We start from the raw sequence: 24,925 nt of genomic DNA on the forward strand, positions 1-24,925 counted from the left end.
ATTTTGAAAAACTAAGGCATTGTCAGAAGATAACTCCATTGGTTTTCGTTTTTCTTTTTAGCATATAGATAACATCCAAAGAGACAGATTTGGCTGGCATATTAACAAGCTTTCAAGTTGCACGGAATTTTTTTTCAGCTCAACAGTATAATAGAGTCTTATATTTTTGGAAATTAGAATGATCTATTCCAAAAGGAAAAACATAGTTTTACCAGGAAGTGATAGATGGCTGTTTTCATTTAACAGTAGAAGAATGGTTATTTTTACAGAATACTACAAATACTATTTTCATGCTTCTGATAAATATAGACTTTTTTCATTTCATTCTACCCAGAAATTGCAACTTAAAAAGGCATGTTTTATATATGAAAATTACTGTTTTGTTTTGTTCTTGATATAAAATTTAGGAATTCATTGGTTGAGCTGATATACTTAAATCAGATAGAAAAATTAATGTCCGATAAGCTGTTACGTTGTAATAATTGTAACTATATTGACAGTTGATTTAAAATACTGAAAGCATTGTAATTATCTAAAGTCAGGTAAACAATTTTAGTTCTGTTCAAGAAATATCAGCACAGCTATTTAACTAATAGAAAAAGAATGACAGTTCAGTCAATGGACCTGTAGCAACAAAATATTATTTTTATAACAAGAGTATTGGTTTTATTTATTGAATGCTCAGAAAATAATTTGATATAAGGAATTAAAATAAATGGCAGATTTCACAATGCCCTTTTAGATAGTAGGTTAACTATTATTTTTAAATGCACTATTCTGTGTCCTCTTTTTCCTACCTGAAACAATTGTCAAAGGGTTATCTACATATAAAAAATACTTGTGACGATATTGTCTTTTAGGGCATGCAGTAAAATGCAAAGAATAGAAAAAGAGTAGGTAAAAAAAAATAAAGTTAGGAGATGCAAAAAAGAAATATAATTACTGCATTATTCAGTATATAAGACGCACTTCCCCACCCCCAAAAGTGGGTGGAAATGTCTGTGCGTCTTACACAGTGAATGTTGCCAAAGCCCCGCCCACCCCCATCCTTCGGCCTCTCCCTCCCAGCAATTTGCCTCCATGCAGCTTCAACACAGCATGATTAACACAAGCAGCTGATTGTCGATTGGATCGGCCTTCTGACAATCAGCTGGTTTAGGCTGCAGGGATCGCCATCGCCTATTGCTGCCTCTGTGTGCCCCATTTTTGGCCTCCGCATCCTGTTTTTGGCATCTGCACGCCTCGTTTTCGGCCTCCGTGTGCCCCATTTTTGGCCCATTCTGGACGGCGGGGACCGGAACGGGTGGAAATGGGGCACTGAAGCTGAAAATGGGGAGCGGGAGGCTGAAAACAGGGCGCAGAGGCCGAAAATAGAGCGTGTGGAGGCAGCAATAGGTGATGACGATCCCTGCAGCCTGAAACAGCTGATCATTGGGAGGCTAATCCAATCAACAATCAGCTGCTTGTGCTAATCAGGATGTGCAGAAGCTGAAACAGGCTGTTTGCTGTTTGCTCAAGAAGGCAAATTGCTGGGAGGCGGAGGCAGATTTTTTTTTTCTTGTTTTCCTCCCTAAAAGCTAGTTGCATCTTATACTTCGGAGCATCTTATACTCCAAAAAAATACGGTGAAAGTGTTTTATAATAATGCTCCATCCTTGCAAAATATGCTTATTTCCACTCTGTCCATACACTATTTCATGCATTGTGTTTTATTTTTTAACCCTTTTATCTTTTCTTTTTTGAGGATCTCATCAACTCCATCCAATCACTGCTTTCATGTTTTCCCTTCCCAGACTATTCATTTTTATTTCACAATGTTTTATTTCCAGTTTGATCCTCTTTTATCCTCACCAAATCACCTCAGTGAATTTCTTTTGAATTGGTTAGTCCCTGTTCTCTTACGTTCATATAACACTCTTTGATTTCTGATAGTGTGTCTTCTTCCTTTATTATGTACATTTGACATAATTTTCTTTTGGCATACCAATCTCTCACTTCTATATAATAAAATGGGCAGAAAACTTTTTTTACATTGCCATTTTTTTCAACAAGCATTGTTGCTTCACAATAGACACATATTCCATCATGTTGATGTCAAATCTTTTCTTCCAAAATTTTCACATTATAATTTCTCCACCCATTTTTCCAGTTTAAAGAAAATTCAAGATACATAAATTAACCTTTCTTCATGTTTTGCTATTTAGAGAAACTTGCAATTGTTTTATTTACTTTTTCTAGTCAAATGCAGTTACAGGTAGTCCTCAACTTCCAACAGTTCATTTAGTGACCAAAGTTACAACAGACTGAACAAAGTGACCTATGACCGTTTTTCACACAACCATTGCAGCATTCCCATGGTCATGTGATCAAAATTCGGACACTTTACAACCAACATATTTATGACAATTGAAGTGTCCTGGTGTCATGTGATCACCTGTTGTCACCTTCTGACAAGCAAAGTCAATGGGGAAGCTAGATTCATTTAACATCCATGTTACTAACTTAACAACTGCAGTAATTTATTTAACAACTGTGGCAAGAAAGTTGTAAAACAGGGCAAAATTCACTTAACAAATGTTTCACTTAGCAATAGAAATGTTGGGGTCAATTGTGGTCATAAGTCGAGAACTACCTGTACTTTGGTTTTTAATATATTAAATTGATATATATGCAGATACAGACAGTGTCTGAATCTAACATTCACATGAAACATTTTGGTTCTCTCCCATAATGTGACATCATCTGCATACAAAAGTACTGTATAAGTACTTTCATGTCTCCAATCAACATAACAACAGACACTTGCTAATATATTTATTCATAAATACATTTTAAAAAATCAAGCAGGCATTAGACATCTATCTTACTTCCTGCCTATTGCTGAACCATTTGATAATTATTCAGTGTGCTTATGTATATTATATCTCCATTAGATCCTCTTTACTATATTTAGCAACCACACTTTTAACAACATACTTGCATTAAACCTTCCATAATTCAAGCTTAATTCTCTTTATTCTACACTTCTTTGAATCAAGAAATATGCAATGGATCATATATTTGTACATTTCTCAGAAACATTCTAAAAAGCAAAAAAAAATCTCTTTATACAAAAAGTCATACAGCTTTCTTAAATTTTGCTAATGTCATCTCAAATATCATCAGAATTGTCCAGCACTTTGCCAAACATCTTGCCAAGCATACTTAACAGATTAATCGCCCTGCATTCATTCTTGCCACCTTTTTGTTTGGCAAACAATAACAGCATTATTTTATTGTCAGGTACTGAAGCAGCTGTCACACACATTACACAAATCAGATAGGCAGTCCATAAGCAAGCCAAGTCAATGTTCTAGTATCTGTCTGCTTTTACCATCTATTGTACACCAGCTACACATTTCTATTTTTTAGTATTCACATAACATATATTACCATACTTCTTTTTTTATCAGTTTTTAAAAACTAGTTACAGGATTCATTTGAATTTCAGTCTTCATTATCATACCCAAGCAAATCTTCTAGCATTCTCTCACTTCAGTTTCATCCCATATTATTTAATTAATTCTGGAAGCTCCTTGTGGAATCAACAATATTGTAAATATTACCCACTTCCCAAACAATGTTTTATTTTATTTCAAAATCTCTTTTACTTCTTTTCTTCCTCTTTTAATCAAAATGGGTTTTAGCTATCTTAGATTACATTATGTTATACATGTACTGTACAATATTTTTCATCCTCAAAGACATTATAAACTTCATTACCTACCATCATTTCAATCACTGTATGAAGTACAAATCCATCATTTAACCTTTAGCTTTAAATACCTCTGCTTTGTTTGAGTTTGCTTTCAATTTATTTGTCATTTATCAGACAAAATTACAGCTGCTATTTGGCTTGGAGTAAAATATGAAAAAGTTCTTTTCAAAATATGGTTTACTTCTATGTATACATGAACTATAGTTTTGTTGCCTTATGTGTTGTAAATATAGCCACTTATTCCATAATCAATCACTAAGCTATTGTTTAGTTTGAAGTGCTTCAGCAGTTGCATTTAAAAGTATTAGATATGTGTCTGCATTGTTAATTTGAAGTTTTTATAATGATTTATAATTTATTATAATTAAATCTTAATGACTGTTATATGATGTACTTTGGCATTTGCAATTTCTGAATCTGTTATTTTTTTAATGTTGGTCAATACGTTAATTAAAACAACAATAGATACACTATAGTGATTTATATATAATGAATAATCTTTTTGTTAGCATAGTTCTTCTGGAATAATATGACCATTAAGACTATAGTTCTACCATATCAAATAGCAGTTTTGTTACTGATAAGTGTGAAACTACAAACTTTATTCACCTAAGACTGCTAGTTTTGTTCTGAATTTTAAATAAACCTTATTTCAAATTTGCTAACAAGCCAGTTATTATAATCCTATTTTGTGTTGTTTTCTATAGTTTTCCTTACTCTTTCTTCTTAATCCTTTATTTACCTATTCCTCCGTTATTTCTTCTCTGTTTTCCTTTCTTTTTGTTATCTTCTCTTTCAGTTTTGGCTGTACTAATACTGCGGCTGAGTTGGTGCTTTAAAGATTTCCCTTTTCTCAGTTTGCTTACTTGCCTATCAGACATTATGAGGAGATTGGCTTTTCGTGGTGCTGGTTGTACTCTGGTAAATCTGGTAATTTGCTGGTAATGTGTGTGCTGTTTGTCCCTCTTCCATACATCTCAGCCATTTTTGTTTTATACAGATAGTCCTCGACTTACGACCACAATTGAGCCCAAATTTTCTGTTGTTGAGTGAGACATGTTAAGTGAATTTTCCCCCATTTTATGACCTTTCTTGTTTCAGTTGTTAAGTGAATCACTGTAGTTGGCAATTTAGTAACCTGGTTGTTAAGTGAATCTGGTTTCCCAATTGACTGTGCTTATCAGGTCGCAAAAGGTGATCACATGACACAGCAACAGTCATAAATATGGACCAGTTGCCAAGCATCTGAATTTTGATCACATGATCATGAGGATGCTGGAAAAGTTATAACTGCGAAAAACGGTCATAAGTCACTTTTTTCAGTGCCTGTTGTAACTTTGAATGGTCAATAAATGAATTGTTGTAAGTTGAGGATTACCTGTATTTGGTTTGTAAAAGTCATGTTTTTTCATGTATCTGATGAATTTGTACATCAATTTGGTTATCAGACATGAAGTGCACATGTATTTACATAAGTACATTGGACTAAGTATATATTCTTAAAATATATTTCTGTAAATAAAGTAATTGGAAAATATGATTTTCTATTTGTTTCTCTTGGAAAACAACTATAGTAATCTTACATTTTTAATTTTGTTAAAGGAACTTGACTAGGATAATGAGAGGTTTTTAAATTTTATTTTCTGCTTTTAAATGAGTAGGAAATTCTAGAACGTTTATGAATCACTTCACACTTTAAAATTGCAAACAAGTTATTGGCTTACTTCTTCATGATCATTTCTTAGTCTGCATTTGTACTGTGTGAATTTTAGGTTTAAGATTCAGCTTTTTCAGCTCAGATCAACTAATTCCTTATGGACTTGATGTTGTTTGGTAGGAATAAGAAATAATTGCTTTGTGGTTTAAATGAAAATAATTTAAGTAACATGCTTTGTTTAAATTTTGTTGATCTTTAGTAATTATATTACATTATAATTAATGTTTATCTTCAGCTAAATAGTTTTTGTAAGAAGTACTAGCAAAATATAAAAACCTTATTTACCTTAAGGATTCTTTTATTTTTGTTTTCGGTATTAATCTATATCCACATTAATGTATTAAACCGATTGCTGCATTCTTCTTACAGAATCATTTACTTCTAGCTTAGCAAGCAAATTGTTTTCAAACAATATTTTAGATCCTTTCACTTTTTCTCTTAGGACACTTCATGTCACTATTGCACAAATCATAGTAGCTTTTATGACATAAATTTTGCATGCCTACTTCAAAACCATGCTTAACATAATTATATACTTAAAAATGTAACAAATGAAAGTACTTCAGGACACAAGTTGCTCTTATATTGAATATAGTCCATAAGAAATCATAGTCTCTGTAATTATTGTACATTTAAATTGAGCAATTAGTTCATGATTCACTTGTAATTGAATGTTCATTCCTCATTCACAATTGGAGCTAATACTTTCGGTCTTTGGTGTTGGCACAAAACAAAATTTGGTTGTAACTGCTTTTTGCTTAATGTTATACATTGTTTCAAAAGCTGTCAGGTGGCCAAAAGGAGCTTGATATACTGTATTCACGTAAATTTATTATTAGGACAATGCTTGATGTCTAGATTTTTCATACACAGATAGGCAGGCAGACAGGCAGACAGACTAAAACAAATGGTTTATGCTGCTACATATCAGCCAAATAGCTGTGGTAATATTTCTTTAAGAAATAGAAATGTTGCAGTCCCTTCAAGCAAACCATTTATTTTGTTATAATTTTGTTATCAAGGGTCTTGGCTAATACAATGATTGCTTGGCAGCAAAACCATTAATACAATATCCTAATATAGGTTATGTGAGCCTTTCCAAAACTTGTCTCTATTCCTCACACAGCATGGCCATTTCCCAGAATTCTGGAATCTAAAGTGAATCTAAAGAAGCTATATGTTGTCCAGAAGTTATCTAGAAACAAAATGTATAAAGTAGAAATTATTTACAGTATTCCAGACATGTTCCACCAAAATGTATGCAAAAAACAGCTAGAGCTAGAGGCAGTGGGAATAGATCCTTATCAGCGTGTCTCATCATTGTTCTTAGTCAGCCATGCTCACAGTGGCAGCCATTGTTTGAATAGGTATGGAGCTAGTTTATCAGAATAGCCACATTCTTTCAAAATAAACAGTGTATTAAAGACACACTGATACCTACTGTAAATTATTTCTTTGTTTGAAACTTTCCAAGTTTAAGAACATTTTTCTTTATTATAGAAGAAGTTGGATTCCATGAGCTCAAAGAGGCGAAGGGCTACCTCTCCTTCTAGCAGTGCCAGTGGAGGAGATTTTGATGATGGTCACCATTCCACAAACACACCAGGTCCAAGTCGGAAGCGAAGAAGACTCTCCAACCTCCCAACAGTTGATCCTGTAAATATCCTTGAATGTCTATCTTTCTAGCCTAGTTACTGTGTACAAGCAACCGTCTATTATATCACTAGAAAGCAATTGTTAAAGTCTTCGTTCTTTTAAGTTCTTGGGACTTTAAAAACATCGACCCTTTAAATTAGAGTGATATACATAACATATTGGAGCATCAGAATGAAGCATCAGAATTGCTACAAATATATTTTGCATTTTAACATAACAGGACCCAGATTGTTGGGGTCAGTATGTTGACTCTAAACCACTTAGAGAAGGCTGTAAAGCACTGTGAAGCAGTATATAAGTCTTAAGTGCTATTGCTCTTTCAGGATGCTTAAATTTTCTGGAAAATGTTGAATTGCAGGGACTCCTTGTTCAGCAACTGGTTTATAAAGCAAAGAAAAATTGAATTGAGATTATAAATACAGACACATTTCCTATAATGATCATTTTGTTTAACAACCAAGTTGCCAGTCCCAGTTGTGTTGCAGTTGTAAATAGGACTTCCTGTACATTTACTTGCAGCTTATAAGTGATGCAACTCACCATCTTCTTTGAAGTTGACAGCTTTGCCAGGGTTGTTGAGGTCAGACTTTGGTATGGTGGTGGGAATATAGTTGAGGGAAATAACAAATGAAATGAAACAAATGAAAACTTCCACATTTAAGGTTTTTAAAATCTCCTAACCACTTTCCTTATATTGGGCTGATTTTTCTCTGTCATAGGGATGTCTGCTAAAAAAAAAAGAGCTGATGATGATTTTTCTTAGGAGTATTTCTAGTATCAGAAAAACCAAATATTTTCTTTTGTTATAAAATTACCACGAACCTTATTTTAAATAATAATATAAAACAATAAATTAAGAAAAAATGTCCCTGCCCATTTGGGGAGTGCAGACCTCCCCCCATACTGGGCAAACTATTTTGGCACATAAGCTAGTAAAAGGTGGAAGCCCCTTTCCTGTAAAGTAGGTTTTTCTCCTTTAGATATTCCTTTAGTAAATGAATTTTATTTATATATAAATAGTTTAACATGTTCACAGAAAAATAAAATCCTTTTTCCCTATCTTCAAATTAATAAAACAGGACTTCTTTGTTCAGGTTAGTTTGGTTTGGTTGATTTTGGCTGTTATAATTGCTTATTTTGTGCCCAGACTTTGCAGTTGGAATCGGCAGCTTGTTAATGATTTAGGGAGCCCATGAAATTGCTAAGCATGACTTAAGATTACTTCAGATATGAATTGGGAAGTAATAAAAGAAAAATGGTTGTTAAGTCATATTTCATCATGCTTAATTACTGGTCACAACTCTGTGTTATTAGCTCATTGATGGTTCCTCCTTTTCCAACTGGCCAAACTGATCAAATTAAGAAATCCTAGGTTTCTTAGAGGTCATAGCATATGGTTCCATTTATAACAAAAATACCTGAAATACACACGCACATACACTTTCTTAAATTTGCAAGGTATTTTTTTTTAATAAAAGTTTTATTTAAGTTTTCACAAAACATACAAATACAAATAAAATATCTTTTTTGGAGAAAAGCGTGGTTATCACTTCTCCATACAGACATAAACGCAATACATATTTATCTTATACATTCTAATCCATATCTCATAACTATTTTCACAATTTTTTCAATAGCTTTTTCCTTTCTTTACTTCCTATACCCTTATTTTGAATTATCTCGTTCCTTTCTTAATTCAATTACATATCTTTTTCTAATTTTTAAAATCTTTCTAATCAATGTTTTTATACATTCATCTGTCCTGTTTACAATTTCATATTATCTTTTCTCATAAAACAAATTTTCCCCTGTAATTACTAGACTGGAGTGTAACACCTTTATATCTTTTTTCAAATCTTATTTAAAAATTTAAGTTACATCTTTACAGTTATAACATTCATTTTCTAACCTCCATTTTATAACACATACCTATTTTCAATCAAATTCTGCTTGGTACATTCCCTTAAAATACACACTAAATTCTTAAAAGCAAAAAGTATATATGTATATATATCTGTGTATATATGTATAACAATAGTAAATGGAATAATTATTCTATTCAAGTACATTTCTATTTCTTTTAACAAACATTACCTAGTAATATCAGTTGTCTTTCACTTTAATCATCTATATTTCATATTTTACTTATTACTGTCTTTAACAGTAGTCAATAAAGTTATTCTTCTTCAAGTTCATCTTATCAACTGATAAAAATATCCCATGTTTCTTTTCAGTTTTTTTAAACGTTCTTTTTAAATCATTGAGAGCCTTATTCTCTTTACAAACAAATATTCTACTACACATCAATAGAAATTTTTTCTATCACTTTAATCATCTAACATATTATATAACAATGCTATCCCTTGCACCCTTGCAGAATCCTCTCTTTTAACCATTGTCTCCGTGTCTTTTAAATAGGTTTATACCTTTAATTGTTGTACGCTTTTTCTGTACCTCTATATCTTGTTTCTGTCTTTTGTAGCTTCTTTCCCTTTCCCTCTTCCCTCTCTTCTCCCTCCCCTTTTTATTCCCTTTTCTTGTTCTGTCCTTCTTCTGCCAGCATTTCTTGTTGTTTTTCACAGTTCATGATCTCCATTTCTAAAAATTGAAATACGAAGCCAAAAGATCCTCTTCCGTCTTGTGCTTCTTCTTTTTGTTCTTTAAGTCTCATTTTTAACTCTTCAAGGAGTGATGCCATTTTAAAAAAATTTAAGCAACCCCAAATTGATTTTATTTTATTTCATTAGGATCCTCCATCCAAAGTTCCAGGAATCATCCAATAATCCAAAGCTGTTTCTTGCTTCTTTTCTCACTTTCTCTTTCCAGGGGCTTTGTTCTCTTGTAACGTTGTAAAGTTTCAGCTACAATGTATCTTTTGCAAGCCTTGCTAAAATTCCACTATCAATTTTTTTTTTAAAGTTCCAGGTGGTCTCCTCCATTTTCCAGATTCCACCCTCTTTTTTCCTTTTTCCCTCTGCTGCTTTCTTTCTTTTTTTAAAGAAAGTTTTTAAATTATCCAAGAATCTTTTATATCAATTTCTTATTCGAATCTCTTCTTCTTAATGTTCCAAGTCAGTTAAAACTGTCGATGTTAGAGAAAAAAAAGCAAAAAGCAGCTTAAAATCTTTTTTAGGAACAGCATTAGTCTTTAAAATTCAGGTTCCAGGTACCTTAAATAGATGTTCTCCATTCAACCCGGTCAGTCAGACTTTCTCCTTTAAACTTCCTCCTGCACAATCCTGTCTGGTCGGGTTCTTCTTTGACGTGGCCATTTCTGACCACCGCTGCAACCGCCTTTTGGAAAGGGAGTGATGACCAGCCGAGGAGGAGAGATGTGGCTCTCCTCAACCCCGCTGATGGCTCCTCCCTTCTTCACCACCTCTATGGGGTGGCTCGGGGCACTCCAGCGGCAAGCACGGATCAAAACCGCAGACGATTGCGATTTCGGTCCGTCGCTGAAGAAGCCCAAACCAGAAGTCCAAATTTGCAAGGTAAATTTTCATCGGTAAAAGATGCCATTAAAATTTTTTTCTTTAAACTTATTTTTTATGGAAGAAAATAGTAATGTATCCCATCTTTCCTGTGGCTTCACTATTTCATGAAATTTTACATGGCGTTGTCCTTTGTTCTTACTGGCTCATCTCTAAAAAGGAAAAATGCTACATGATTTTGAAATATGAAATGTTTTGCACATTAGAAATATAGTGTTATACAGTTACTCAATATCACCGCAAATGTACTTTTATTTTTTCCTGTTGCTCTGCTATTTTAGATTGCTGTTTGCCATGAATTATACAACACAATCAGAGATTACAAAGATGAACAAGGAAGGCTTTTATGTGAACTGTTCATTAGGGCTCCCAAAAGACGGTAAGCTTGAGATATTCATTGATAAGTAATCCAATGTGTGTATTGGATTTGCAAAACTTTGTGAAATGTCTAGTTGTAACTGCAAAACTGCTGTTTGGAGCATCAAGAAGGCTACTTGGAGCATTTTAGAAGTGTTTCAAACTTCATAAAAACCTGTTTTGTAGTTAGTGCAGGATGTTTGAGGGAAAGCCATGCTCAAAATGGTTCAAAATAAGATGTTAGATGTACTCCTAGTATTTATGTTTTTATTTGTAATTTGTAATTGATCAAGTTACTTAAATTCATAAATAGAGGGAACTGTTTTGGTTGTTACATTTCAACAGAAGTAAAGGTTATAAATACAATAATACATGCAGATATGTTAGGTGCAAAAATACTACTAGTCCTTATACTTAACAACCATTGCAGCATGCCAGCAATCACATGATCGAGAATTGGGAACTTGGCAGCATTCAGATATTTTCAACCATCATAGTGTCCTGTGGTCACATGATTGCCATATGCATCCTTCACAGCCAGTTTTCAGCAAGCAGAGTCAATGGAGAAACCAACTGTAAAATTGGAAGTCGCGGTCATGTGATGACTTAGGGAAGACTTGTTTAGCAACTATGGCAGAAATAAATTTGTAAGTTTGTTAATAACATGATGTTTTACTTAACTGTGTTGCTTAGCAGTGAAGTTGCCAGTTCCAATTGTTAAATGAGGACTTCCTGTACTAAAATAGCCAGGGAACAATGCTGATGTCAGAAATCCATTATTTTGTAATTATGCTGATGTAACTGTTGATATAATTGGCAAAACTATTGTAGCTTTTGAGTAGAATAATCTAGAATATATATTTTAACACCTGTTGCGAAGCTCTGTGAATTTTGTGCTAATTGCATTTTCAATGTTATAACAGAAATCAGCCAGATTACTATGAAGTAGTTTCCCAGCCTATTGATTTAATGAAGATCCAACAAAAGTTAAAAATGGAGGAATATGATGATGTGAACGTCTTAACTGCTGACTTCCAACTGCTGTTTAATAATGCAAAATCCTATTATAAGGTGATAGTGCTTTGTTTTAAAAATATTTTCTAGCACAGATTTATATATGAGTTAAGTAAATAGGTGGAAAAGACCATTTCAAACCTCTCAAAAGTTGATTAGACAAAGTAGCTTTTATTCTCATTTGTATTATAATTACAGTTAATGACATACTTTATCTGATATTAATACTATAATTGTGATTTCCTTAAAATATATATTTAGGACTTAGGAAATACTGTCTCTTAATAAGAGACAGTATATATTTATATACTGTATATATGCTAGATATAGATAGATAGATAGATAGATAGATAGATAGATAGATAGATAGATAGATGATAGATAGATAGATAGATAGATAGATAGATATTATATATAGTTCACTTATTAAAAATAATGAAATGTAAAATGTTTTGGCGACAAACACCTACTTAGAGTACAGAGCCACAGAGAGATGAAACAAATGCTCCCACTCGGGATCCAAACTACCTTTGCTATTTTAATTAGAAGTATCCTCGTTTATTTGTTAATTTAAAAACGAAGAATATTATTTTGATTCTGTTACACAGCCAGATTCTCCTGAATATAAGGCTGCCTGCAAATTATGGGATTTATATCTACGGACAAAAAATGAATTTGTTCAGAAGGGAGAAGCTGACGAGGACGAAGATGAGGATGAAGGCCATGACAATCAAGGGACTATTTCTGAAATAGTAAATATAAAATTTGCTTCTTGACGATAAGTATTACTGATTCAGTATAATACCCATTGTAATTGTATTGGCCTGCCAAAGTATGCATAATTGAATTAGTCACATTTTTTAAATATATACATTTATCTCCTACTCCATTATGCAAATTACCTTATAGGATTATATTTGTATCAGTCTTCTCCAGGTTATTTAAAAGAAATTCTTGAACAACTTCTTGAAGCAGTAGTTGTAGCTACAAATCCATCAGGCCACCTTATTAGTGAACTTTTTCAGAAGCTTCCCTCTAAAGTGGTGAGTAATAATACCTAATAATAATTATTATAATACACTTTGTTGAAACAATTTCAGTACAAGGCTATTAGCAGAAGTGAAATCTGAATATGAGTATAAAAAACACAGCTTGAATTGATACAGAAAATAGTCAAACCATTCCATGGAGGAAAAATTCTGCAAATGCCATTTTTCTGTTGCATGCTTTCTTTCTTTCATTTTTTTACATTTCTTAATTTTATGAAATTTTATTAGCATATAGATAAAAAACAATATAAAGTAACAACCAAGAGAAGATATACAGAATAAAAAGAGAATAGGGATAGAAATGCAAAGAGGTATAAAGAAAAAGAAAGGAAAATGAAAATATATACAAAGAATGACTTCCAACTTCTTCTTCCAAGTAAATAAGATCACTTTTGATTCTTAGTTTAAAACTGGTGTAATACAATGTCTATTTTAACTCAGCAATCATTTCTTTACTGTAGGTATCATAGGCTCTTTCCAACCATGGGCATATAAAAGTCGTGCTGCTGTTATATAAAATGCTATGTGATTTTTTTCCAAAATTTTATCCATAAACCCTAACAAAAATGTTTCTGATCTGAATTGTAGATTAATTTCCAAGATTTTTTTAATTACATTACTAATTTCATCCAATATTGTTTAACTCTTTTGCAAAACTGTTATATCAACACAAGTTTTATACTCTTATATCAACAAAGGATGATATAGGAGTTTTATACTTCCAGCAGTTATTTGGAGATCCTTTAGACATTCTAGCCAATTTGTCTCTGGATAAGTACTACACATTTATAATTTTATAAAAGTTGTCTTTCAGGTTATATAATATTATATACATTTCAGTTTCCTTATCCACAAGTTTTCCCATTGATCAGTTGGAATACTGAAAAAAAATTGCTCAACATATTATGCAGCTTTTAACTAATTCATCTTCTATTCACGATGTTAACAAAAGTGTATACATTTTAGCAATAAGGTGTTCATCATTTGTACACAATTCCATTTCAAAAGCTTGATCATTTTCAAAACCATACCATTTCTTGTCACTTTAAATCTCTCATTGAGTTGCAAAAATGAAAACCATTGACAGTTAAAACCTGTCAATCTCAGTTCCTCTCTAGATTTTAATTTTTACCCAATCCTAATTTCCTTTCTATAATACACTTCAAGAGGGGAAACCGTAAGGATATTGGCATAATCTCATTTTATATTTGTTCCAAGTTCTCAAAATGGTTTGCCTAATAAAGTGTTTTCTGAAACCAACTTTAACTTTATCATAGCATAGGCATGCATACCACGTAAATCTCAAATCATTGCCTTCTGGATCTATTAACCTTGTATCTCTTAACATCACCTAAGTAGGGCAAGAAGTTCTTTGTTTCTTATGAATGACATATTGTGGAAAATTAGAGGCAGTGTACATCCTGGTCCAGTGTATGGCTTAAGTGATGGTATGAATGAAAGCCTATAGAATCATAGGGTTGGAAGGGAGCTTGGAAGTCTTCTAATCCAATCAAAGAATGAATTCTGAGAAGATAGAGGCTTCCTTGGCAGAATGATTCTTGAGCATGGGAATTGAGGAGCTGGCTGTTCATGGTTTTTTTCATTAGGGACTTACAGAAAAAACATTATTGCAGAATTCTAAGTAGGTATGGCCATTTCTTAGACTACCTGTTAATAATAATTGAACTGTGATTCAGATAACAGATAATCAGAGATGGAAGAGACCTTGTAGGTCATCTAGTCCCCGCTATATATGTTCTGCTATATATATTCACAGTAGAATGCTAACCAAATTTAAGCAGGAAACCTCCCCTTACATTCAAACTATTATAGAGCAAGGCAAACTAAGGTACTGGTTTTGGGGGTGGGTGGGAATAAATTGTTCAGAAGAAATGAAAATGATCCAAATAGATCAAGTGTAGCGTAAAATATTAAGTGTCAATTAGCTGAGGAAAAAAAGGGAAAGGGGGCTATTTATCCTGTTTGGTTTGTTTGCACTTTATTCTAGTAAAAGATTAATTTTACTAATCTGTATATGTAATGTATAAGTATCATATTCCTTTTTTTCCTTTTATATTTTAACTTCTTTATTTGATTTTAAAAAAATGGTTGGACTGAAGCAGTCCTCAGATAATGCCAACAAGTTCCTGAGATAGATAGATAGTTAGATAGATAGATAGATAGATAGATAGATAGATAGATGATAGATAGATAGATCTAGGCTCCCAAAATTCAGTATTAAGCAGTGTCTCCCAGAAATCTATTAATTGATACCTCCTAGGAAATCTCAAATCACCGACCTCCCTCCAGTATCAAATCTTACACAGACTATAAAGACTGCATGGCAAGAGGGTCTTCTGAATCGTACTAAGGAAGCCTTCCTTTGAATACAGGGCAAAATGTCTGCAGAATGCCTGGTTGATAGTGATCTTCCAAAGCCTGGAGAACTTGACTGCTAAGTATGTATAGTGGTAACTGGTAGACAAACGGGTAAACAAACAATGTATGTGATCAAAAAGCATAGTCATAAGACCAGAGGCAGAAAACATCATTGTACAAAGATTGTGTATGTCACTGATACTAACATGTGAAATTCAGACAGAAAAGCTCTATAGGACATAGAATAGTTAATCAATCAATGTTACATTTCACATGGCATTACTTGGATTTCTTTTTTCAACTTTCAGCAATATCCTGATTATTATGCAATAATTAAAGAGCCCATAGATTTGAAGACCATCGCCCAGAGGATACAGGTACAGTATAACTTTAGCTGTGTTGCCATGAATACAATAAATGTCCAGAAGGTTAAGCAGTTTTGAAAAAAATGTTTGGAGTAATGAAATTTAAACCAACACATGTGTTTTTAGATTATATAGCTTTCTTACATTAATTATAACTTTTAGTGTACTGAGTTTTTAAATTATATTTATAAATCATGGAACTGCTTAATCTATCAGTATGGATTAATCTACTAAACTGTTGTAAAAATTTAGAGACAAAATTAGAGATTATTTTTTATTTTATTTATTTATTTTTATTTGTCAATTGCTTACAAGATAATAGGTATAAGTAAAAACATAGTTATGAATACATAGATACATATAAGAAAAAAAATATATAAAAGAAACAATAGGACAGGGACGGTAGGCACGTTGGTGCGCTTATGCATGCCCCCTACAGACCTCTTAGGAAAGGGATGAGGTCAATAGTATACAGTCTAAGGTTAAAGTTTTTGCGGTTTGGGGGAGAAACCACAGAGTCAGGTAGAGTATTCCAGACATTGACCACTCTGTTGCTGAAGTCATATTTCCTGCAATCAAGTTTGGTGCGATTAACCTTGAGTTTGTATCTATTGTTTGCTCTTGTGTTGTTATGGTTGAAGCTGAAGTATTCTTTGACAGGTAGGACATTGCAATGTATGATTTTATATACTATACTTAGATTGGACCGAAGGTGGCATAGTTCTAGGTTTTCTAGGTCTAGAATTTCAAGTCTGGAGGCATAAGGTATTCTGCAACGAGTAGAGGAGTGTAGAACTCTTCTTGTGAAATATTTCTGGACTTTCTCAACTCTGTTAATATAAGATACGTAATGTGGATTCCAGACTGATGAGCTGTATTTGAGTATTGGTCTAGCAAATGTTTTGTATGCTCTAGTTATTAGTGTAATATTACTAGAGAAAAAGCTACGTAAGATTAAGTTAACAACTCTTAACACCTTTTTGGCTATGTAGTTACAGTGGGCTCTAGCACTTAGGTCATTTGAGATGAGTGCTCCAAGATCCTTGGCAGAGTTTGGATCAGCAACAAGGTCTTGACTATTCAGCCTGTTTTTTATTTTCTGATTTTTTTTGCCAATATGTAAGACAGAGCATTTATTTGTTGAGATTTGAAGTTGCCATTTGTTTGACCATTCTGATACATTGTCAAGGTCTTTTTGAAGGATAGCAGTATTGTCTGTGGTGTTGAATAGCTTTACATCATCAGCGAAGAGAACACAGTTGCTCTTGATATGATCACAGAGGTCATTTATGTAGAGTATGAAGAGAGTTGGTCCTAGAACACTGCCTTGGGGGATACCATTGTTGACAGGTACAGAATTTGATAGGACGCTCCCAATTTTGACCATTTGTTGTCTGTTTGACAGGAATGCTTCTATCCAGTTATGCAGGTGTCCAGAGATACCGTAAGATTTTAGTTTTAGGAGTAGTTTGTCGTGTACCACTGAATCAAAGGCTTTACAGAAGTCTATGTAGATTGCGTCTATTGTTTTGCCCTGATCGAATTGTGTAGTTCATATGTTTTTGCAGTGTAAGAGTTGTAGATTACATGATAATTTTTTCCTAAAACCAAATTGTTTATTAGAGAGTAGGTTGTTTGTTTCTAAGTGGAGGATGATGGATTGGTTAATAATTGATTCCATGACTTTACAGGTGACTCAGCATAAAGAGATTGGTCTGTAATTTTCAACCATTTCCTACCATTGTTTTCTCATTTTCTGAAAGAACTTATTTAGAGACCATTAGTGACATTTTTTCTTAAATTGTTTATTTTTGTTCTTTTTATTTACCTGGTAAAATTACTTTTATATAGTGTGCTTTTGTTTCTAATTATATATTACTTTATCATAATGTTTCTATAGATTATGTAAATGACAGGAAAACTCTGAAGTTCAGACAGCAAAGGTTTAAATCATACATATTTAATATGAAAACAAATTTTAATTTTTTAAATCTGCTTTTACTTGTAGAATGGAAGTTATAAAAGCATTCATGCAATGACCAAGGATATAGATCTATTAGTTAAAAATGCCAAAACTTATAATGAACCAGGATCTCAAGTATTCAAGGTTGGTTAAAAGAATTATTTGATTGATGTAGAAAACAAGATAAATCTTTGATTCCAGTTACAACTTAAGAATACATCTTTATACACTGTATGGATTAAATAAAATTAAGTGATAGTAGAAGCTATTTTTGAATATACATAAATATGATTATGGCTTTCACATAACATTTTTACAAATGAATCATACCAACTTTAATAGAGTCCATAACGCTTGCAGCATTACATGCTAATGATAAGGTTAATATTTAGGGATGTTTGGGCCAATATGCCACAAGATGAATCAAAGCCCAGTTTTAGTCCAAATTTGTTTGCTAATTTGATTTCTAATCTAGAGACTACTTTGCAAGCCAGCATACTTTTGTCTGAAATAAGACAACCTAGAGTTGTGTGTTTGTGTGTATGTGTGTGTATATATGTATATGAATGATATATGGACATTGTGAAAACAAGATAACTTACTGTATCAGTCTATCCTTGCAGAATATTCTTTTTTAAACTTCATTTAAAGATTCCTTTTTTTATTTCCTTTAACAGGATGCTAATGCAATAAAGAAAATATTTAATATGAAAAAGGCAGAAATTGAACATTCAGAACTAACTAAATCAAGTCTCCGAGTCAGGTATTGTAAGCAGAATAGAAATATAGAAAGGTATTGATATTTTCTTTTTTAGTTAAAATTTTAACTTTTATGTGTTAAATATTAAAATTATAAGTAGCACTGAATTGTAGAGAAATAGTGAGGTTCTTAAAAATGTATATTAAAGAATCTTAGGTGTCACTGTATTATTATCTGAGGCAAGATCTGATTTAAGATTATATTAAGCAGACATGACATCACATGCTCCTTAATTTTATAAAGTTAATCTACAGTTAAGGATAGCGAAGATCTGTGTTACTATTTCTTAATTTTTTTTTATTTTTTTTTTTTAAATAGAAATCATGGAATATTAACCTATTATTAAGGTTACTTATAGCATTCAAGCAAAGTGTATTTGCAATGTACAGGACCAGCACATTGCAGAAGACAATATGGCTATTTTAATAATTTGCTTCTGCTCTCATATGTTGCAAAGCATCTTTTGAATATTTTACACACTCTTAATTTGTCTGTCCTCTTTGCATAGACTTCAACTTTCTTAGTGAATTTTTGTCTAGATTTTCTCATATCATACTCTATGTCTATATGCTGGCTGGGCAATTCTGGGAATTGAAGTTCATATATCTTAAAGTTTACTGAAATTGAAAAATACTGGTTTATATTATGTGGTGCAAATTGAGTTTATTAGGTTACATTATGAATGAGATCAGCAAAATAATAATAATAAAGATGCAAAGTTTTAGGCCTCAAATCCAGAAAACGTAGAATTATAGAACATAATTCAGTTTATATTTGGGCTTTTCTACTTGAGAGTTTGTTCTATGTTTTTTATTTGGGGGATGTTTTATGTTTTGTATGTTATATAACAGCTGGAATTTAGTATTCTTCCTAATTGTTGAACAGATTTCAATACATGAAAAATTGTTCACTAGCTTTTATCTTTGTTTTATTATGAACTATGAAATAACTGATTTTCGTTATTTCTGTATTGCATAATTTGTTTTAAAATTGATCTTAATGTGTTTTTTATCTTTTTTCTTTAATAACTTAGTCCAAAACACCCCAATGTCAATTAAGAGTGCTTTTACTTAATATATATTTGCAATTGGATATATATTCTTTCTGGAATTAAAATAACATAGTGCTTAAAACTGAGACTAGTGTTTTTCCATGCATACTTACCTTTGAAATCAATTGCTTTACTTCCAATAAATAGAATAATTTAACTTTAAAATTAGCCGTAGTATTATGCCTAAAATGTGTTGATTTTATAAATCTTAGTAATATTCAACCATATACTGATCTGTTCAGTGCAATGGTAGAGTCTTCTGTAGCTTTCAAAACTTATGTAAAAGACCTGAATCTTAATTGTGTATTATCTTAGTTTTTTGGTGGATTTCTTCTTTTCACTATCTGTGGCTTATTTTTTTTCCATAAAGGACTGCAAATCTGACTGCTTCCAAGCTAACAAATCCTTCCTCACAGGGTAAAGGCAGTGTTGTTGATGAAAGAAATTCTTCTAATAAATATTACCGGTGAGTCCTTAGTATCTAGATATAGTTCAATTAGTGAATCTTTTCAACAGGTTGGTTTACCCCTTAAATATTGCGAGCTTTATATGTATATAGCAAAAAGTAAGCATTTATTTTAAAAATCCAGAAGTATGGCCTCATTTGGTAACTTGGATGGAAGGGTCTAGCTATATAGCTACTATAGCTATGTTGAAATATTGAGCTTGCTTTGGACCAACTAGCATATAATATCAAACATATTCCTTTTCTTTTAAGGTAATGTAGCAATAGAGCTTAAGAATACTGTCCCAAAGACTATTGTATTATTTTCTCGTCTGGCTTTCAAATCCAGCAGAAAAGGAACTTTACATAAAATGAAAATGTCTTCATTTTTGACTTATAAAAGTTGCCACATTTCAGGCCCAAAACCAAGGAAGACACATGGTGATTCTTCCAAGCTAAGTTCTCTATTGTTTCACATACATAGATTCTGTATTTATAATAAAAAGTAAACTTTCATAGCAAAAGCTAACCTTCAGTTTTACCTGTATTTGCTATACTGTGTCAGTATAGCTACTATTTTAAATGTAGATGCATATACTCTCATTGTAAGAGATTTTTCATTTATTATCTGTCTTCCCTTTAAAAATTCACAGTAACAAAAGAGCTGTCCAAGGTGATCGTTTATCAGCAATAACCATGACACTGCAATATGGATCTGAAAGTGATGAAGATGCTGTTTTAGCTGGTAGGAATTGAAGAAGCATTATTCATATTCGCTAAGAAATTTGTATTCCCTTTGTTTTTCTTTGATATTAGAATTTGTTTAAAAATATGAGATACATACTCAAACATTATCATTTTAGGAATTGAAATTATTAAAGCCAGTTCTCACTTTGGCTCTATTTAGTCAATTTAAAACATAGGAACAGGGAGAGGAGAAAAATACAGTAATGGCATATGTTTCTGTTCATCATTCTTAGCTGCTGCCCGTTATGAAGAAGGAGAATCTGAAGCTGAAAGCATTGCTTCATTTATGGATATATCCAATCCTCTCTATCAACTTTATGATACAGTTAGAAACTGCCGAAACAACCAGGGTCAACTTATATCGGAACCCTTTTTTCATTTACCCTCAAAGAAAAAATATCCTGATTATTATCAACAAATCAAAATGCCTATTTCGTTGCAGCAGATCAGGTAAAATGGTATTCTGCATTTTTACATATTTCAAATTTCTTGCTTTAACAACTGAAAGAAAAAAAGTGTGTGTGTGTGTGTGTGTGTGTGTGTGTGTATATATACCATTCCTAGATGTACTAATCTACAAAAAAACAGATGGCACACTAGGACACACCATATACCAGAAGAAAACACACACCAACCGCTACCTCAACGCCCAATCCCACCACCACCCAGCACAGATAAACTCAGTGGCTAAAACACTAATTACTAGAACCAAACGCCTGGCAGACAAGACAAACATTAAGACTGAACTATGCACCCTGACTAAAATATTGACAGCCAACGGCTTCCACAAAAGCAAAATCACCAACTTGATCCACAAAAACACACTGAGACACAATAGAGACCCAGAAGATGAACAGACCCATGGAACAGCTGTCCTGCCCTACATAAGAGGCACTACAGACAAAATTAGTAAGATACTATACAGACACCACATCAAGACTGCCTTCAAAACAGACAGAAAAATAGCAGCCATCCTCAGAAACCCCAAAGACAAAATTGACCTGGAAAACCAAGGCATATATGAAGTCCCCTGTGCATCATGCCCGGCCACATACATTGGACAGACCAATAGAAGAATAAGCACCCGCCTGGATGAACACAAAAATGCAGTCAAAAAGCTGGAACACACTTCCTCACTAGTCCAACACATGGAAGCCACAGGTCATAGAATCAACTTCAATGGCACCAAAACCCTAGCCACTATAGAAAATCTCAGCCGCAGAATCATCAGAGAAGCCATAGAGATTGAAAAAAGACCAGAAAGCATGAACAGAAGAGATGATTCCACCAGGCTGTGAATCATTTGGAAGCCTGCACTCACAAACAAAAAAATCTCCACACCACAAGCCAGGCAAATACCTGGGCACAAACAGATCCCCCCTGATACCTCCAGCTCAAACACACCCCAACCAGACACCCAGATGAAACCCAGCTTCCTAACTAATGATAGCCGTCCATTTACCCGAAGCCAAGCTGCACTAAAGGCCTCCAATAAAGTAACACAATGTTGCCAGCCAATCAAGATACAAAAAAAGCCAAAAAAACAGACAGAAGATATTAGAAGCAGAACACAGCAAACTCCAAGACCAATAAACACAGACCAAGACTCTCAACCAATCAGGATGAAGAAAAAACCATTCTGGCACAGCAATAGGCTGCCCCAAATTTAAATCTGAAACCACTGTAAAAGTCTAACTCACAGACGAACACTATACAAAAGCCTGATGATGGCAGATGAGATTCTGCTGAAACGTTGCTACAACTTTAAAAGCACCACTACTATGACGTGGGAAAATACCCGAACAAAGCTGAATGCCATACATGTAAGTACCCGCGAAAACTTATTTTCCCACGTCATTACAGTTGTGCTTTTAAAGTTGTAGCAACGTTTCGGCAGAATCTCATCTGCCATCATCAGGCTTCTGTATAGCGTTCGTCTGTAGACGAAGCCGAAAGCACCAGCCTGAGGATGGCGAGTGTGACCTCGCCGAAACGTCGCCAAGATACTCTTAATCTTACACAGAAAAGGACCCAAACACACCTAGACCTACATACATACATACATACATATTCCTAAAAGGCCCAGAATTTAATAGCTAGTTAAAATTTAAACACAGATAAAAATCTAATATGAAATTAGGATTAAGTTAACATTGGGGCAAAAATTATTGTTTGTAAAAAGAATGTAATAAGCTCTAAAATTATCCAAAAGAATTAAATAAAATAATTTTTACCTTATTCATTATTATCTTTATTCATGTTGTAATTATAAGGGAAAATAGTGCTATTTAATAACTAGTAGAAACAATCAGATTTTTATTTTGTAGGCATTTGTAAATGAAGCACTGGCATCCACCCCTTTAAGAACTGAAGCATCTCATTCTTTCTTTCTTTTAGTTTGTATTAAAGTCTTTTCCAAGCCTACTAATATCAAATAATGTTGCTTGTAATTTATTTTCTCTTGTGCTGAGGAAATCATTTTGCCAAATGTGTATCTCTTAACCCTCAAGTAGAAATTAAATGTGAGATTGGGTGAAAAACATTCTGCACGTTACCAAATTCTTCTTTACAAAAAAGTATTTTTGCAGTAGTGATAAAAGATTGTCTTTTCTACAGAACAAAACTGAAGAATCACGAATATGAAACCCTCGACCATTTGGAGTGCGATTTAAACCTGATGTTTGAAAATGCAAAGCGTTATAATGTTCCAAACTCAGCCATTTATAAGAGAGTTTTGAAACTGCAACAGGTTATGCAGGTAAAATTTTTACTCTGTTTCTGGGGCTTATATTCAAAAGAGTTAGCATTTGGTTCATTCATTATCTAAACTGGCAGAAACTATTGTCTTTAAAAATCTTTTTTCTCTACTTAGTAATGGAAATGTTCCCAATGTTTAACTAAGCATCATCTTACACACTTTCTCAAGGAAAGGACTTTTAGTGGTCCTATGCCAGTTAATGCTAATAAATCATTGTGTGATGGTACATTCAAGCATAAAGTTTTCACTTAATTAATTGTTCTAGAATGGTTTATTTAGGTAGGTCCAATATTTAATGCTTTCCCATGATACAAATGAACTAGAATGCTTTACTTGAAACTTTTCCTCAGTGCATAAAACTGATGTTTTTATCCTTGCAGAATGAAAGCAGCTGTTTAATATTCATGCATTTTAGCATATTCAATGATGTGAATTGGATCTATTTCAGGCAAAGAAGAAAGAGCTAGCTAGAAGAGATGAAATTGAGGATGGAGATAGTATGATATCTTCTGCCACATCAGATGCTGGGAGTTCAAAAAGAAAAAGGTATTTGCCACTAGTATATGTTTGGGTCAACACTTGTTTGCTCTAATTCTCAATTATTCTCACCAAATATCTCATCAGTAATGTCTTTAAGACAAAAATGCATGATCTAATTATCATGTTGAATTTTTTTTCAATATTTACTTTTTAACAGAATACACAATACATAATTAAACACGATACATAATTCTGAGAAGTGTACTTTATAGAACTGTGCAAAGTATTAGAAAGAGATCCTCAGTTTTAAAAAAAACATGACACAAACAAATCACTTTTCTTAGAAATACTAAAATAATTACATCATTTGAAAATCTGCCACAATTGCTTCAGAAGCTAAATCTGCATAATTGTACGTGTACAACATCTTTGCTATATCAGTATTGTCTGCACAAACACACACACATAGATAAGCAAAAACAGCTTTCAAAGCAGCCATGGAAGTCTTACAAAGAATTGTAGTTACTTAAGTGGCTGCTACTCTCACAAATGTGACTGAGTGACTAACAACACATTAAAACAGGTTTTTTTTTTTAAAAAAAATGTCAATAGTCACTGAGGATAAACCGAAGCAAAACTATTAACAGAGAGCTTTCAGCTGGCCATCTCACCCCAAGAATCCCAGGTGTTGCATATTCAGGCCCTCAATACTTTACAAAAGGCCCGCAAAGTCAGAACAATCTGATCTTAGGAAGTTTGGCAAGTGGTGCGACTGGTTCCATAAGAGGGGGTGGTTCTGCAAATAACCACATCCCACGCAATGGTGGGCCTTCTAGGAAATAACTAGTACCTTGAATGCCACTGGGAAGTATACTGGGATCCATTGTAGCTTGTGGAGCAGAAATGTAAAATGGGAGTATCAAGGTGTGCCTATAA

General features: G+C 33.1%; 1 protein-coding gene across 13 annotated transcripts in view; it reads left to right on the forward strand.

The window, feature by feature from the left end:
* PBRM1 (polybromo 1) overlaps positions 1–24,925 on the forward strand; it is a 56,720-nt gene that overhangs the window by 2,011 nt on the left and 29,784 nt on the right. For 4 of the 13 annotated variants that reach the window (XM_026683558.2, XM_026683555.2, XM_087954904.1 and 1 more), the window contains exons 2-15: positions 4,557–4,678; positions 6,975–7,130; positions 10,903–11,000; positions 11,902–12,049; positions 12,601–12,744; positions 12,919–13,035; positions 15,729–15,797; positions 17,794–17,892; positions 18,426–18,511; positions 19,930–20,025; positions 20,658–20,749; positions 20,985–21,201; positions 23,368–23,509; positions 23,958–24,055. In XM_026683558.2, the coding sequence (XP_026539343.1) occupies positions 4,640–4,678; positions 6,975–7,130; positions 10,903–11,000; positions 11,902–12,049; positions 12,601–12,744; positions 12,919–13,035; positions 15,729–15,797; positions 17,794–17,892; positions 18,426–18,511; positions 19,930–20,025; positions 20,658–20,749; positions 20,985–21,201; positions 23,368–23,509; positions 23,958–24,055 (1,601 nt within the window). In that variant the 5' untranslated portion in view covers positions 4,557–4,639. Of the gene's footprint in view, positions 1–4,556; positions 4,679–6,974; positions 7,131–10,902; positions 11,001–11,901; positions 12,050–12,600; positions 12,745–12,918; positions 13,036–15,728; positions 15,798–17,793; positions 17,893–18,425; positions 18,542–19,929; positions 20,026–20,657; positions 20,750–20,984; positions 21,202–23,367; positions 23,510–23,957; positions 24,056–24,925 lie in introns of all 13 variants that reach the window. The other 9 variants (XM_087954898.1, XM_026683554.2, XM_087954903.1 and 6 more) reach the window with 7 other exon arrangements.

The sequence above is a fragment of the Notechis scutatus genome, chromosome 2 (genome assembly GCF_049901735.1).
Source record: "Notechis scutatus isolate UNSWTSFEM ecotype Mainland chromosome 2, rNotScu1.2, whole genome shotgun sequence".
Lineage (NCBI taxonomy): Eukaryota > Metazoa > Chordata > Lepidosauria > Squamata > Elapidae > Notechis > Notechis scutatus.